The following is a 13,624-nucleotide window of genomic DNA, read 5'->3' as shown; positions in this document are numbered from 1 at the left end:
CAAACATGCATTCTGTCTTGCTTCTACTGACTTTCATTTCTCTTCAGTGCATACATGTCCTTGATGGGACACATACTTCTCGGCTACTCCTGACTTCCTCATGCAGTACCACAGTTCCTCTCTTGGCACCCTATCATATTCTTTCTCTAGATCCACAGTGCAACTCCTTCTGACATTTACTATATTTCTCCTTAAAATACTATAAATGGATGATTTAAATTTTAGTGCAACATCAGTCATGGTTTGTTATTTTATTATATCGGGTCATTATAATTTTCTTATTGTCATTAAATCTTCATTTCTGCCACACTTATGAAACAGAATGTACAACCAAGTAAATCCTGTCTGCTGGTTTTCAAAAGTGACTGTCATTAAAAATAAATTAATAAATAAAAATCTATGTTGACCTTGCTTAAAGTAAACTTGACATTATCCAAATTAAACTCGAAACCAGAGGTTTCATTTTATTTGCATTCAATCCCTACTCTTGCCATTCAAATTCAAATTAAAACTAGCAATCTGGGTTTCATATTCAGCCTCTAGACGGTGTGTTTGTACTGAAAGTAGCACCAGCCTTTGACCTTACCTGAACCCCTTTAGATCCATCTCTGTTGAAACAGGAAATACTTTATCGAGGGAACAATCCTCAATGTCTATGGATAGCCAGGAATTGCACAGAAAATGCCATTTCTGTTTCGTCTCCAAGTCCTGCACCATGACATTGCTTACATACCTGAGAAAAAGCCGATAATGTGAATCCAAGATGCAAACATCCTTAAATTACTTTTAACTAAGCTGACTTCTACTTTGGTCCAGATGACATCCCAAAAAAGTTTACTGTGAGATGTCAGTAGATTGCACACCGCAGTCAACTGAGTTTTGTTTTTTTATCCCTTCCAATTCAAAGGCATAATCCTAGCTGTGGTGGCTGCTGGAGAACAAACATGTTTTACATGTCAGCCAAGAGAGATCAAGAACTTTAAATTTAGACTATACTGCACAACAGCCACGGGCGGCATTTTGGTACACACTATATACTTAGTCATATGAACAGGTGATTGTGTCCAAACTTTTGACTGGTACTGTATAATACGGATACAGTCAAGTAACAGTCAATTAAATATGTTTTGCTATTTTAAGTTTTCAGCTCCAAGTCACCTCAAAAATTCTGGCCACTTTTCATCTGTAGTGAGTGTACTCATATAGTGTGTAGGCTCTCAGTCCACTGTTTAACTCAGCTGTTAATGCTAATAATAGGCATAATCTTAGCTTATAACCAGCCATTGTTGTTGCTGTTAGCTTGTCAGCTGTCAGGAGATGGGAGGGTGGCATGACTAATCTGCTGACGATAAGTAATTGTGACAGTATCGAGAATAAATACGCATGTTTATGCACATTTTTATGTGTTAGAACCCTGACTTGTGGTCAGGAGATTAGGCTTGAAGTGAAGAGGAAGAGGATGACATTTTATTAAGCTGCCTCTTTCCTTTGCAGTTTTTCTTCTTTGGTGAAGGGGACCCCTTCTCTGATTGTAAAACATAGGTATGAGCCTTCATATCTTGAGTCTGAAGACAGGCATGAATTTAATTATCCCTCCACAACACAGAAACACCTACACTTCTCTTCGCCTCCACTTTTGGCGTACTGCGTATGAGGCCACATACATAAAACGTGGCTAGTTGGAAGGGAGATGTGCTTCCTGGCCTCCATATTCAGATATGGTGGGGAAACATGGCAACTTCCACAAACTGGTGTGTGATCCTACGTATTTCGATGATTACTTTTTAATGATTACTTAATAATTATAAGTGTAACCCGGTTAGAAAATGTGTTTGGTTTGGTTTAAAAGCGATTGTTCAAATCCAGTTAATATTAAATGTTTCAGTTAAAAACTGTTATTTATGTATTGAAAGGTTTAAATACATTTAATACTGTGATTTGTTTGTTTGGTTATCTTTTAAAAATGTGAAGTGTGACAAAGAACTGTTTGAACCAGCATTTATGGGGTTAATGCGTGAGTAAGAGAGGGCAGAGGGAGTGTCAAGAGTAAGAGAGGGAGAGAGAAGGAGAGGAGCGAAGAACGAGTGTGTCGAAACAGGACAGAAGCGAGTTTTAAGGCTAAGTACACAGAAGCGGGGATTCTTGTGTTTCTTATGGGACTGTCTGCTCGACAATCTGTCGTTAGAGCATAAGTTCTTCCTGTTGCGAGGACGAGAGGGATGGCCAATTCTTCTGTCAAAGACTGTGTATGACTGTGGCCCGTATGCTAATGTTAGCCCGAGCGTTAGCGCGTGTGCTACGGCTAAGCTAACGAGCTTGATAGCATTGAGTCAGCACACTACAAGTGTACAGACTGTTTGCATATAGTTGGACTAACCCAGTTGAACTGTGCGAGAGGGGAAAGACTGTTTTCAGCCCGTGAACGGAGTAAATACCCTGCTCGAGGATTGACAGAGCCTCATCTGTACCTGTTCTGGAAGCGAGGTGAGCGAGGAGACGGTGGACTCTGCTGTGCCGGTGAGGTGAGAAGGATCTGCTTCAGAGCAATTACCTGACTGTTGGATTACAGACCAGCAACCAAAATACTAAGGTACCACTCATTTATTTTGGCTCATTAACGAGTGAAACGGCCATTGTGTTTTGGGCCTCCACGTACACTAGCCACGAACCAGGCCTGCAACGTTTTATTTGGTTTTAAGTAATTTTGAGTTTGCCGGCTTTAGGTGTGTGTGTGTGTGTATGTGGGCCCACATATGATATTGGTTGTGACTTTATACAAAGGGGTTCGAGTCAGTTAAATGTTGAAGACCGTTTAATGTAATTGTATTTGTTTTTTCTATCTTTTGATCAAAACTAATAGTTTTAAGTAAATCTGTTCATATTGTTTCTTAAAACTTGAATGCCGTGAGTTTGTTTATAGCTTATAGATAAATAGAAACCATTTCATCTGAAAAGTGTGTTTACAGGTTTTTTGATTAAAACTCTTGAAGAGACAGAAACCCTTAAAGGTGAGTTTTAAAAAGTGTGTTTCGAAAGGTTTTATTGGTACTGTGTAACCTAAATCCAAGGCTTAAATTGACACTGACTTAATCAGGGTTAAAACATAGTGAATATAGCATAAGAACCCAAAAGCCCTACCCCTATTAATATTTCTATTTACGGGGAGCGCTACATAAAATGGAGGCACCGCTGGGATAAGTCTTGGATTTCTCAGCTAAACTAAGTCTAAGCTAAATTGCAAAGCTCACTTACAGATATTTATAAAATGGATAAAACTGAATTAGTGTCAGAGCTAAAGAGCTGGTGCCGTGGTGAGGGTGTCGATGAGACTCATGCGCTGATGACCTTCGTCCCAGAAGAAGTGGAGATCAGTGTCATTGAAGAAACCCTTCAAACTATCAAGTCACTTGGACGGGTGCGTGTCCGTGGGAGGAACTTTTGTGCTAGACTAAATTGTCGGATGGTCTTGTGCGAGAGTAGAGAGACTATTAAGGAAGGGAGTGTTCCTCCTGAAGTGGTCCCTAGTGATGGTGGAGAGGCATGGCCTATTATCATCATAAGAGAAGTGGAGGCAGCTGCTGATACGTTTAATAGTAAACTAAAGGGCTTGCTGCAGGCTGAAGGAAAAACAATGGAGGACCTAAAATCCTTATGCCCTAGTGCATCCCCGCCCACAAGCTCCACTGAATCTATCCTTCGTGTTGTTGGTGATTTGTTGGAGAAGACCACAAAACCAGCTGATGGTGGGAGCTATTGCCGACTACGCATGTTCTCAGGAGCTCTGCCAACCCCGCCAGGTGAGGAACCGTTTGACCATTGGCTAGAGCAAGCATGGATTATGGTGGAGGAGTCCGAGTGCTCTGACAGGGAGAAAAGACGCAGGCTGATGGGAAGCCTAAAAGGGCCCGCGCTAGAAATCATAAAAGCAGTGCGGCATGCCAACCCCGATGCCACCCCAAAAGAGTGTTTGGATGCCCTTGAAAGTGCGTTTGGAAGTGCGGAGTCTGGGGATGATCTCTATTTTGCCTTCCGATTGATGCAACAGCAACAAGGAGAGAAATTATCAGATTTCCTCAAACGTTTAGAGCGGCTACTAGCTAAGGTGATTCAAAAAGGAGGCCTCCCTGCTAGCGACATGGATAAAGCACGACTTGAGCAACTGCTAAGGGGTGCTATTGCCTCAGACTTAATGCTGATCCAGCTGCGATTGAGAGAAAGGAAAAAAGCACCACCAAACTTTCTGCAGCTTCTGACTGAGATTCGCACTGAAGAGGAGTACGAAGCATCCAGAAAGAAGCTCAGCACCTCAGTACACCAAGTACAGGCTAATCTTGAAGTGGACACAAAGCAAACTGAGATTCAGAAATTAAAGGCTGAAATCAAAGAACTTAAGTCAATGTTTGCATCAGTAGCAACCAAACCAGTTCATGTCAGAGATGAGTACACAGAGGCTACACCTGTAAGTACATCTTTTGGTCCAGAGAACAGGCCCAATGCGGAGCTGAATGCCTTAAAAAAACAAGTGAGACGATTGAAACAGAAAGCTAACAACAAGAAGTCAGAACATCCTGCTTTAGTTTCAGCCATGGAGATTTCTGGACCTGCTACACATGCTCAGAAAACACAGTCGAAAAGGTCAGAGGATAATTTCTGCTATCGCTGTGGAGAAAATGGACATTTTGCTACAAAGTGTCGAAACCCTGAAAATCAGGCCAAGGTCATCAAAAAGCTAATCCACGCTTTAAAGGTGACAAAAGGGAAAGGCGACATCCCCATTAGTGAAGTTAACTGTGGGGCAAAGAAAAGTGCTGTTACCACACTACAGCAGGTGGACATTCCTGAAGGTCTGATTGGCCCACCCAGTATAGTGCCTGTAAAAGTAAATGGAAATTCCTGTGATGCCTTGCTAGATAGTGGCTCTCAAGTCACCATCATCTTTGAGTCTTGGTATCAAACTCACCTGTCTGATGTCCCAATTCACCCAGTATCTGGTCTAGCCCTGTGGGGACTAAGTGAATCAACACTCAGCTATCCTTACCGTGGGTATGTGGTGGTTGATTTCGAATATCCAGCAAAAATTTCTGGAGCCGACCAGACTGTTACAGTTCTTGCTCTTATTTGCCCCCAGCCTCGAACTGCAGATCAGACTCCTGTTATTGTGGGGACCAATGCCAGTCACATCAGACGTCTTGTGCAGCAATGCAGGGACAATGGCATTGACATCACCCAGACATTGGGCATACAAGTATCTTGTAAAGACACAGAGCTAATACTTCCTGGTATGGCGACAGCCTTTGAAGTGGAGGATGATGTTGGCTGTGTGACATGGCAAGGCCCTGGCCCACTGACTCTGCCCCCTGGTGGAGACTGCAGAGCAGTCTGCAAAGTCGAGTACAAGCACCACATCGACCATGAAATCCTGATGGTTGACGCCTCTCCTGAAGCGCCACTCCTAGGTGGTGTACTACTTCAGCCTATGGTAGTGCCTAGCGAGGAAGTGAACATTAACCATTTTAGGATCTGGGTTCGGAATGAGTCCTTGACTGAGACAGTCCTACCCGTGGGAACCGTCATTGGACATATGTATCTGACAGATGAAGTCACTTCTCTCACTCCTTCCAAGTCAGCTGCCACAGAGTTTGACGCTGATCTGATCAACTTCGGAGACTCACCTGTGTCGGAGGAGTGGAAGGAGAGACTCCGGCAAAAGTTATCGACAAGGTGCCAGGTGTTCTCTCTAAATGAGCTTGATGTTGGACTAGCAAAGGGAGTAGAGCACACGATCCGGATGTCAGATCCACGGCCGTTCAGGGAGCGCTCACGTCGCCTAGCTCTAGCTGACATAGAAGATGTGAGAAAGCACCTCCGAGAACTGCTGCGTGCTGGCATCATAAAAGAGTCCCGTAGCCCTTATGCATCTCCGATCGTGATTGTTCGCAAAAAGAATGGAGCCATACGGATGTGTATCGACTACCGGTTGTTGAACAGCCGAACCATCCCCGATCAGTACACAACACCTTGCATAGATGATGTGCTGGACTCAATGAACGGGAGCAAATGGTTCTCTGTACTTGATCTAAGGAGTGGCTATTACCAAATAGCAATGGCTGAGGAAGACAAGGAAAAGACGGCATTCATCTGCCCACTGGGGTTCTTCCAGTTTGAGCGGATGACACAAGGGATAACCGGAGCCCCAGCCACCTTCCAACGTTTGATGGAAAAGGCGGTGGGTGACATGAATCTGCTTGAGGTCCTCGTCTACCTTGATGACCTGATTGTATTTGGCAGAACGTTGGAAGAGCATGAGGAGAGACTCCTGAAAGTTCTGGATCGTCTGGCAGAAGTTGGACTGAAGATCTCAGTCGACAAATGCCAGTTCTGCCAGCCAAAGGTAAAATACCTTGGACACATTGTATCGGCTGATGGTGTATCGCCTGACCCAGCCAAAATAGAAGCAGTTACAAACTGGCCACAGCCTACTCACCTGAAAGCTCTCCAATCTTTCTTAGGGTTCTGTGGCTATTACCGACGATTCATCGCCAACTACGCAGCCATCGTCAGGCCGTTGTCAGACCTAACCAAAGGCTATGCCCCAACCCAGATGGGCAAGAAGCAAGACAAAGCTCATACCAAGACTTACCTTAAGACGTCTGAGCCATTTGGCGACAGGTGGGATCAGTCTTGCACAGAGGCATTCCACAAGATTATTTTCTGCCTCACTCATGCACCGGTCTTGGCTTTTGCAGATCCCAACAAGCCGTACATCTTGCATGTAGATGCCAGCTTAAAAGGGCTTGAAGCAGTGCTCTATCAGGAGCACAGAGAGGGTCTGAGGCCTGTGGCTTTCGCCAGTAGGAAGCTTACGTCATCAGAGAAGAACTACCCCATTCACCAGTTGGAGTTTCTGTCCCTTAAGTGGGCTGTCGTGGATAAATTCCATGATTATTTGTATGGGGCCAAGTTCACGGTACGTACAGACAACAACCCCCTCACGTACATACTCTCAACAGCAAAGCTCAGTGCGGCAGGGCACAGATGGCTTTCTGCCTTATCCACCTATGACTTTGAGGTACAGTACCGACCAGGCAGACACAACATAGATGCCGATCTGCTCTCAAGGAACATGCCTGATGAGAGTCCTGAGGATTGGGAGACCATACCTCAGACTGGTGTGAAGTCCATCTGCAAACGAATCTGCATCCATGGGACTACCAGCAATCCGACAAGATATGTGGACCAGTTGGGAGCCTCTCCTGATTGTGTTCCAGACATATACGCTTTCCCAATGCACCTGGAGTTGCAATCACTAGGACAAATGTCAAAGCAGGAGCTGATAAAAGCTCAGGAAGAGGATGAAGTCATGCGATCTGTCATCCAAGCAGTAAAAGGTGGCAAATGGTCTAAGGAGAATGACTCCAGTCCAGAACGGTCTTTTTTCAAAAAAGAGATGGGGAAACTGATGATGAAAGATGGGTTACTCCACCGATTAAGTAAACGATCTTCTGGAGAAGAACTCACTCAACTCGCTTTACCAAGGGAGTTCAGAGGGGTTGTGCTGAAGGCCACTCATGATGATCTTGGACACCTTGGTATAGACAGAACTACAGACCTGCTGAGGACCAGGTTTTTCTGGCCTAAACTAGCACATGATGTTGAACAGTACATAAAGAACTGCGGAGAGTGCATCACTCGAAAGACCCCAAGTCATCGAGCAGCACCATTACATCATATCACGAGCAGTGGACCAATGGACCTGGTATGCATTGACTTCCTGTCCTTGGAACCAGATTCCGCAGGCATAAGCAATGTATTAGTAGTGACTGACCACTTTACACGCTATGCTCAAGCTTTCCCAAGCAGGAATCAAAAAGCACAGACAGTGGCGAAGATCCTAGTGGACAAATACTTCATACATTATGGCCTACCAGCAAGAATACATTCCGATCAGGGAAGAGATTTTGAGAGTCAGTTAATCAAAGAGCTCTTGAACATGATGGGAATTCGGAAATCACGGACCACACCGTATCACCCTCAGGGAGACCCGCAGCCCGAGAGATTCAACAGAACTCTTCTATCCATGCTGGGAACCCTGGGCTCTGAGAAGAAACGGCAGTGGAGCAAACACATTGGGTACTTGGTTCACGCTTACAATAGTACCAAGTGTGATGCCACAGGCTACTCGCCCTATTTTTTAATGTTCGGCAGAGAAGCAAGACTTCCTGTAGACTTGTGCTTTGGAACCTCTCCCGATGGCAAAGCCGAGGGTGGCCATTCACGCTACGTGGCTAAGTTGAAAGATGACTTGCAGAGTGCTTACAAGCTTGCCTCTGAAGCTGCCTATAAGACACATGAAAGGAACAAAAGGCTGTGTGATAAAAGAGTGGGATTCCAGACACTGGATATCGGTGACCGTGTGTTGCTGAGAAATTTAGGATTGAAGGGGAAACATAAGCTGGAGAGTCGATGGAGTCCTATACCATATGTAGTGATGGGGAAGATGCCCAACCTACCAGTGTATAAAGTGAAACCTGAAGATGGAGGAGGACCAGTCAAGACCCTACATCGTGATCATCTCTTGCCGATTGGACAACGGGTGAGAATGCCGATGGGAGAGACTGAGGACGTTTCCCATGTCCAAACAACGACAAGACCTAAGACACACAGGAGATCAAAGAAAGCCTCGCCTGAAGCTCAGGAAATTCTTCAAAAGTTGCAGGAGAGTGAAGATTCCTCTTCAGATGTGGAGTATTATGGTCCTGAGAAACATTACAGTACTCTCCTGAGAGAAATCCTGCAAAAGGAAAGAGAAACTGCGAGACCATCTGACCCCATCCAGGATGACAGCTGGGAGGAGGAAACCCACAGCATGGATGAAGATGGCGATCAAGATTCAGTTCCTGAGGAAGAAAGAGACCCAGAGTCTGATAACCCTTGCCACAGTGAAGCTCAAATTTCTAGCCCAGAAATGGTTAGCAAACCTGTAGCTCGTCCAAAAAGAACAGTGAAACCAGTCATCAGATTAACTTATGATGAGCCTGGTATGTCAAAAGACAAGCCGATCACCATAGTGCATAGAGGTGTTATCATTAAGATTGGCCAGAGCTAATTGAATGTAGCTAATGCACCCTTTACCTCGAGCTTATTTTAAAAGTTGAGTACATTTTGTTTGATGAGGACATCAAAACCATTTAGATGGGGGAGGGTGTAACCCGGTTAGAAAATGTGTTTGGTTTGGTTTAAAAGCGATTGTTCAAATCCAGTTAATATTAAATGTTTCAGTTAAAAACTGTTATTTATGTACTGAAAGGTTTAAATACATTTAATACTGTAATTTGTTTGTTTGGTTATCTTTTAAAAATGTGAAGTGTGACAAAGAACTGTTTGAACCAGCATTTATGGGGTTAATGCGTGAGTAAGAGAGGGCAGAGGGAGTGTCAAGAGTAAGAGAGGGAGAGAGAAGGAGAGGAGCGAAGAACGAGTGTGTCGAAACAGGACAGAAGCGAGTTTTAAGGCTAAGTACACAGAAGCGGGGATTCTTGTGTTTCTTGTGGGACTGTCTGCTCGACAATCTGTCGTTAGAGCATAAGTTCTTCCTGTTGCGAGGACGAGAGGGATGGCCAATTCTTCTGTCAAAGACTGTGTATGACTGTGGCCCGTATGCTAATGTTAGCCCGAGCGTTAGCGCGTGTGCTACGGCTAAGCTAACGAGCTTGATAGCATTGAGTCAGCACACTACAAGTGTACAGACTGTTTGCATATAGTTGGACTAACCCAGTTGAACTGTGCGAGAGGGGAAAGACTGTTTTCAGCCCGGGAACGGAGTAAATACCCTGCTCGAGGATTGACAGAGCCTCATCTGTACCTGTTCTGGAAGCGAGGTGAGCGAGGAGACGGTGGACTCTGCTGTGCCGGTGAGGTGAGAAGGATCTGCTTCAGAGCAATTACCTGACTGTTGGATTACAGACCAGCAACCAAAATACTAAGGTACCACCCATTTATTTTGGCTCATTAACGAGTGAAACGGCCATTGTGTTTTGGGCCTCCACGTACACTAGCCACGAACCAGGCCTGCAACGTTTTATTTGGTTTTAAGTAATTTTGAGTTTGCCGGCTTTAGGTGTGTGTGTGTGTGTATGTGGGCCCACATATGATATTGGTTGTGACTTTATACAAAGGGGTTCGAGTCAGTTAAATGTTGAAGACCGTTTAATGTAATTGTATTTGTTTTTTCTATCTTTTGATCAAAACTAATAGTTTTAAGTAAATCTGTTCATATTGTTTCTTAAAACTTGAATGCCGTGAGTTTGTTTATAGCTTATAGATAAATAGAAACCATTTCATCTGAAAAGTGTGTTTACAGGTTTTTTGATTAAAACTCTTGAAGAGACAGAAACCCTTAAAGGTGAGTTTTAAAAAGTGTGTTTCGAAAGGTTTTATTGGTACTGTGTAACCTAAATCCAAGGCTTAAATTGACACTGACTTAATCAGGGTTAAAACATAGTGAATATAGCATAAGAACCCAAAAGCCCTACCCCTATTAATATTTCTATTTACGGGGAGCGCTACAATAAGTTTATGAGAATGCTTCAATTATTGGAAGATTCTACTGTACCTTTAAAGACCATATTTTCATAAAAAGATAACAATAATAATCTTTAAGGCCAGTGTAATTGGGACCTAATTCATCATGGTGTTCTAGGTTGAACACTGTTTTCAATGATTTTGAATATACAATCATTTCAAGATGCCTCTCTTTTGTGTGTCTCTGACAATTCTGTTTTGTTTTTTTTTTGTTTGTTTTTTTGTTTTTTTGAAGGGGGGGGGGGGTCCTACCAGGCTGGATGGCTTCCCGAGTTATTGTGCCACAGTCTGATTCCCTGCAGGTCTCCCAGGGAGAAGGGTGTAGTTAGCAGGAACATATCCACCGCTCCCCTTTCAAACACACGTTTCTTTGCATCTGTCAAGTGATGTGGCTCGCTGTTTCCTTCTGTTCCCAGCAGAGTAACTGTTACCTAAAACAGACAATTTTGTACATGTTGTAACCAAAAGGTATAAAATTAAACTGAAAGCAGTGCCATTCTTATTCCACCTATCAGAATAATGGTAGGATGAAGCAGTGTTGATTCAAAACACTTTGAATAATTGAAAAAAGTATATCAAAATATTCAAATAGTTTGACAGACTTTTGCACATTTAGTAGTTAGATTAAAAACACTGAGAACAGCAATTAAGAATCCCCATCAGAACTGAATTAATGAGCAGTGTTCAAGAGTCTGTGTGCAGTGCATATGACATATACTTCACTGTGCAAAAGTCTTCAGCTACCTCTCATTTATTTACGTTTGGCTAAGAAAACTGGAAGCAATTTATTGACAAATGTGCAAATACCCGATTGATTGTTTACAGGTTTGTGTTAAGTGGCTTAACCAAAAAAACAAACAAACAAAAAACAAACACAAAAACCCCAAAGAAAACAAAACCTTCCTCTGAAAATGGTCAGTTACATGGACTGGATAGAAAAAGTGTGAAAAAGAGTGAAAAAGCAGGCAATGTCCAGAGAAAAACTTTGAAAGACTTTGAAAAATCCTGGAGTTTGCATGAAACATGGCATACACAAATATTTTACACAAATATTTTACACAAATCCCACAATCGTATATATTTGTGCATTTGACAGCTCAGTTGAGCACCAAAGGGAATGGCATAGTATAGAATGGAATGTCAAATTAGAATGGTACATCACAATATAATGTATCATAGCTTCATACTGTAATGACTGTAGCACAAGCATGTATGTATGTTGGTATGTTGCTTGTCTCCCACACATAGTGTGGGGGTTTTTCTAGTTCCTGATGCAACAACACACACCTTTTCTTTACCATGTAATCACATACATACAGTCTGGGAGTATTAAAAAAGAAGCCATAAATAATGCACTTATTTCACATCAAAAGCCTCACAAAGGATTTTAAAAAAATGTCCTCAGTTGGGAACAATGATTTTATTTTACAGCATAATGCACCTTGATAACGGTGCTCAAGCAAAATGAACTGCAAAATTAATAAAGACAGAAGACACATTTGATGCTCTCAAATAAGCAGCACTCACCACCAGTAAAGGGCACGGTCTCAATCCAAAATGTAAATGTACCTGTTTTTTAATAAACCTGTAGATATGTTGGTTACATGTAGTATTGGTGGAAGATATTGAAAAAACACTTCATGTGTACTGTGTTATGAACTTTTTTGGGTGCTAATGTGTCAGCAGAAAGAACAGATATTTGAAGCCCTCTTTTCACACTCACACAAAAGCTGAGTATTCACAATTCTATTTTAGAACTCCACCAACCCCAGCTCTCTGGCTAAATGTTTCATGATGTGTAATAGCCAGTGACACATAAAGGGCTGCTGAATAGCATAATGTGTTGTATAGTATTTGTGTAACAGAGATTAAAAAAAGGTCTTATTTATGGTGAAATTGTAAGGAATTTGGCAGCAAAAAATGAGCTGCTGATAATTAGCCATCTGTTTTTCACTTAAAAATTCTGTAACTGCATCTTATTGTTCAATTTAAACGATTCAGTTCAATCGTTTAAATTGAATCACGATTCAACTTTGACTGAACACATTCTTTTCAATTCAATTCAATTCAGTTTTATTTATATAGTGCTAAATCACAACAAACAGTCGCCTCAGTCAACACATGTACCTGAGAAGATGTGGAGGCTCCTATACGATGGCCAGTACAGATACTCAACAGGTAGCGATATTCGTCCATTGGGTCATTGTCCTCCAGCACTGTCACCTTTACCTATTATTCAAACAAAAATATTATATGAACATGCAACACAGGCAGTTGTACTAATTTATTAGAATTTACTCATTAGCATTTAGGAAAATCTTAGATTTATTTTATGCGTATACGTACATATAAGTTACAATAATTACAAGAATAGCAAAACAGTAGAGTATCTATCTATCTATCTATCTATCTAGAGAGATAGCTAAAAAATCCAGAAGATGCAGAGAAATATGAGTGTGTATTTTAGCAGTGGCTGTTATGACCTTAACCTGTAAAGGTCAAAGCAATGAGAAGTGGGTTATAAAGGCCTTTCTAGCTCTTTTCTTTATTCTGTAACTCACACTCCTCCATGTTTTTTTTTTTCATCAGCAAACTTCCCCTGGGGCCTCAAACATAACTGTTTCCACATAGGCAGCAGTACACATCAGATCAGTTAACATACTTTAATGTGTGAGTATTACAAAACATATCTTTTTTTTAAGATGCTTAATATGACTAGGAAACAGACTAGCCTATGTTATTTGTAATCTGTACTTCAGTCCAGGAGAAACACTGTACCTTGGCTGTGTCTTGAATATCTTTTCGTCTTGCCCACACAACTACCAACAGATAAGCCACAAAGAGTGCCCCCACGAAGCACACAACCACAGGATTGTTGGCAAAGGTTGCAAATAGCTCAGCAGTGCGTGATGGGTCAACGAGGTTGGGAGTGACAAAGAATGAGCTCCCAAAGAAAGTGAGGTGGTTGCAGAGGCACTGGGTTTCTAAATGTGTAGTGTTGACACCAACCTTGAAAGAGAGAGGCTCATTTTCCCCTTAATGT

The 13,624-nt window shown here is 42.4% G+C and overlaps 1 protein-coding gene across 1 annotated transcript in view; it reads right to left on the bottom strand.

Moving 5' to 3' along the window:
* The window catches only part of LOC115801097 (polycystic kidney disease protein 1-like 2), a 39,952-nt gene that overhangs the window by 13,940 nt on the left and 12,388 nt on the right, over positions 1 to 13,624 (bottom strand). The window contains exons 11-14 of the mRNA XM_030758808.1: positions 13,360 to 13,590; positions 12,709 to 12,810; positions 10,834 to 11,012; positions 587 to 733 (exon numbers count right to left, since the gene is read on the bottom strand). Coding sequence (XP_030614668.1) covers positions 587 to 733; positions 10,834 to 11,012; positions 12,709 to 12,810; positions 13,360 to 13,590 — 659 coding nt within the window. The remainder of the gene's footprint in view (positions 1 to 586; positions 734 to 10,833; positions 11,013 to 12,708; positions 12,811 to 13,359; positions 13,591 to 13,624) is intronic.

The sequence above is a fragment of the Archocentrus centrarchus genome, chromosome 21 (assembly GCF_007364275.1).
Source record: "Archocentrus centrarchus isolate MPI-CPG fArcCen1 chromosome 21, fArcCen1, whole genome shotgun sequence".
NCBI lineage: Eukaryota > Metazoa > Chordata > Actinopteri > Cichliformes > Cichlidae > Archocentrus > Archocentrus centrarchus.
This window is presented reverse-complemented; position numbering and strand designations above follow the sequence as displayed.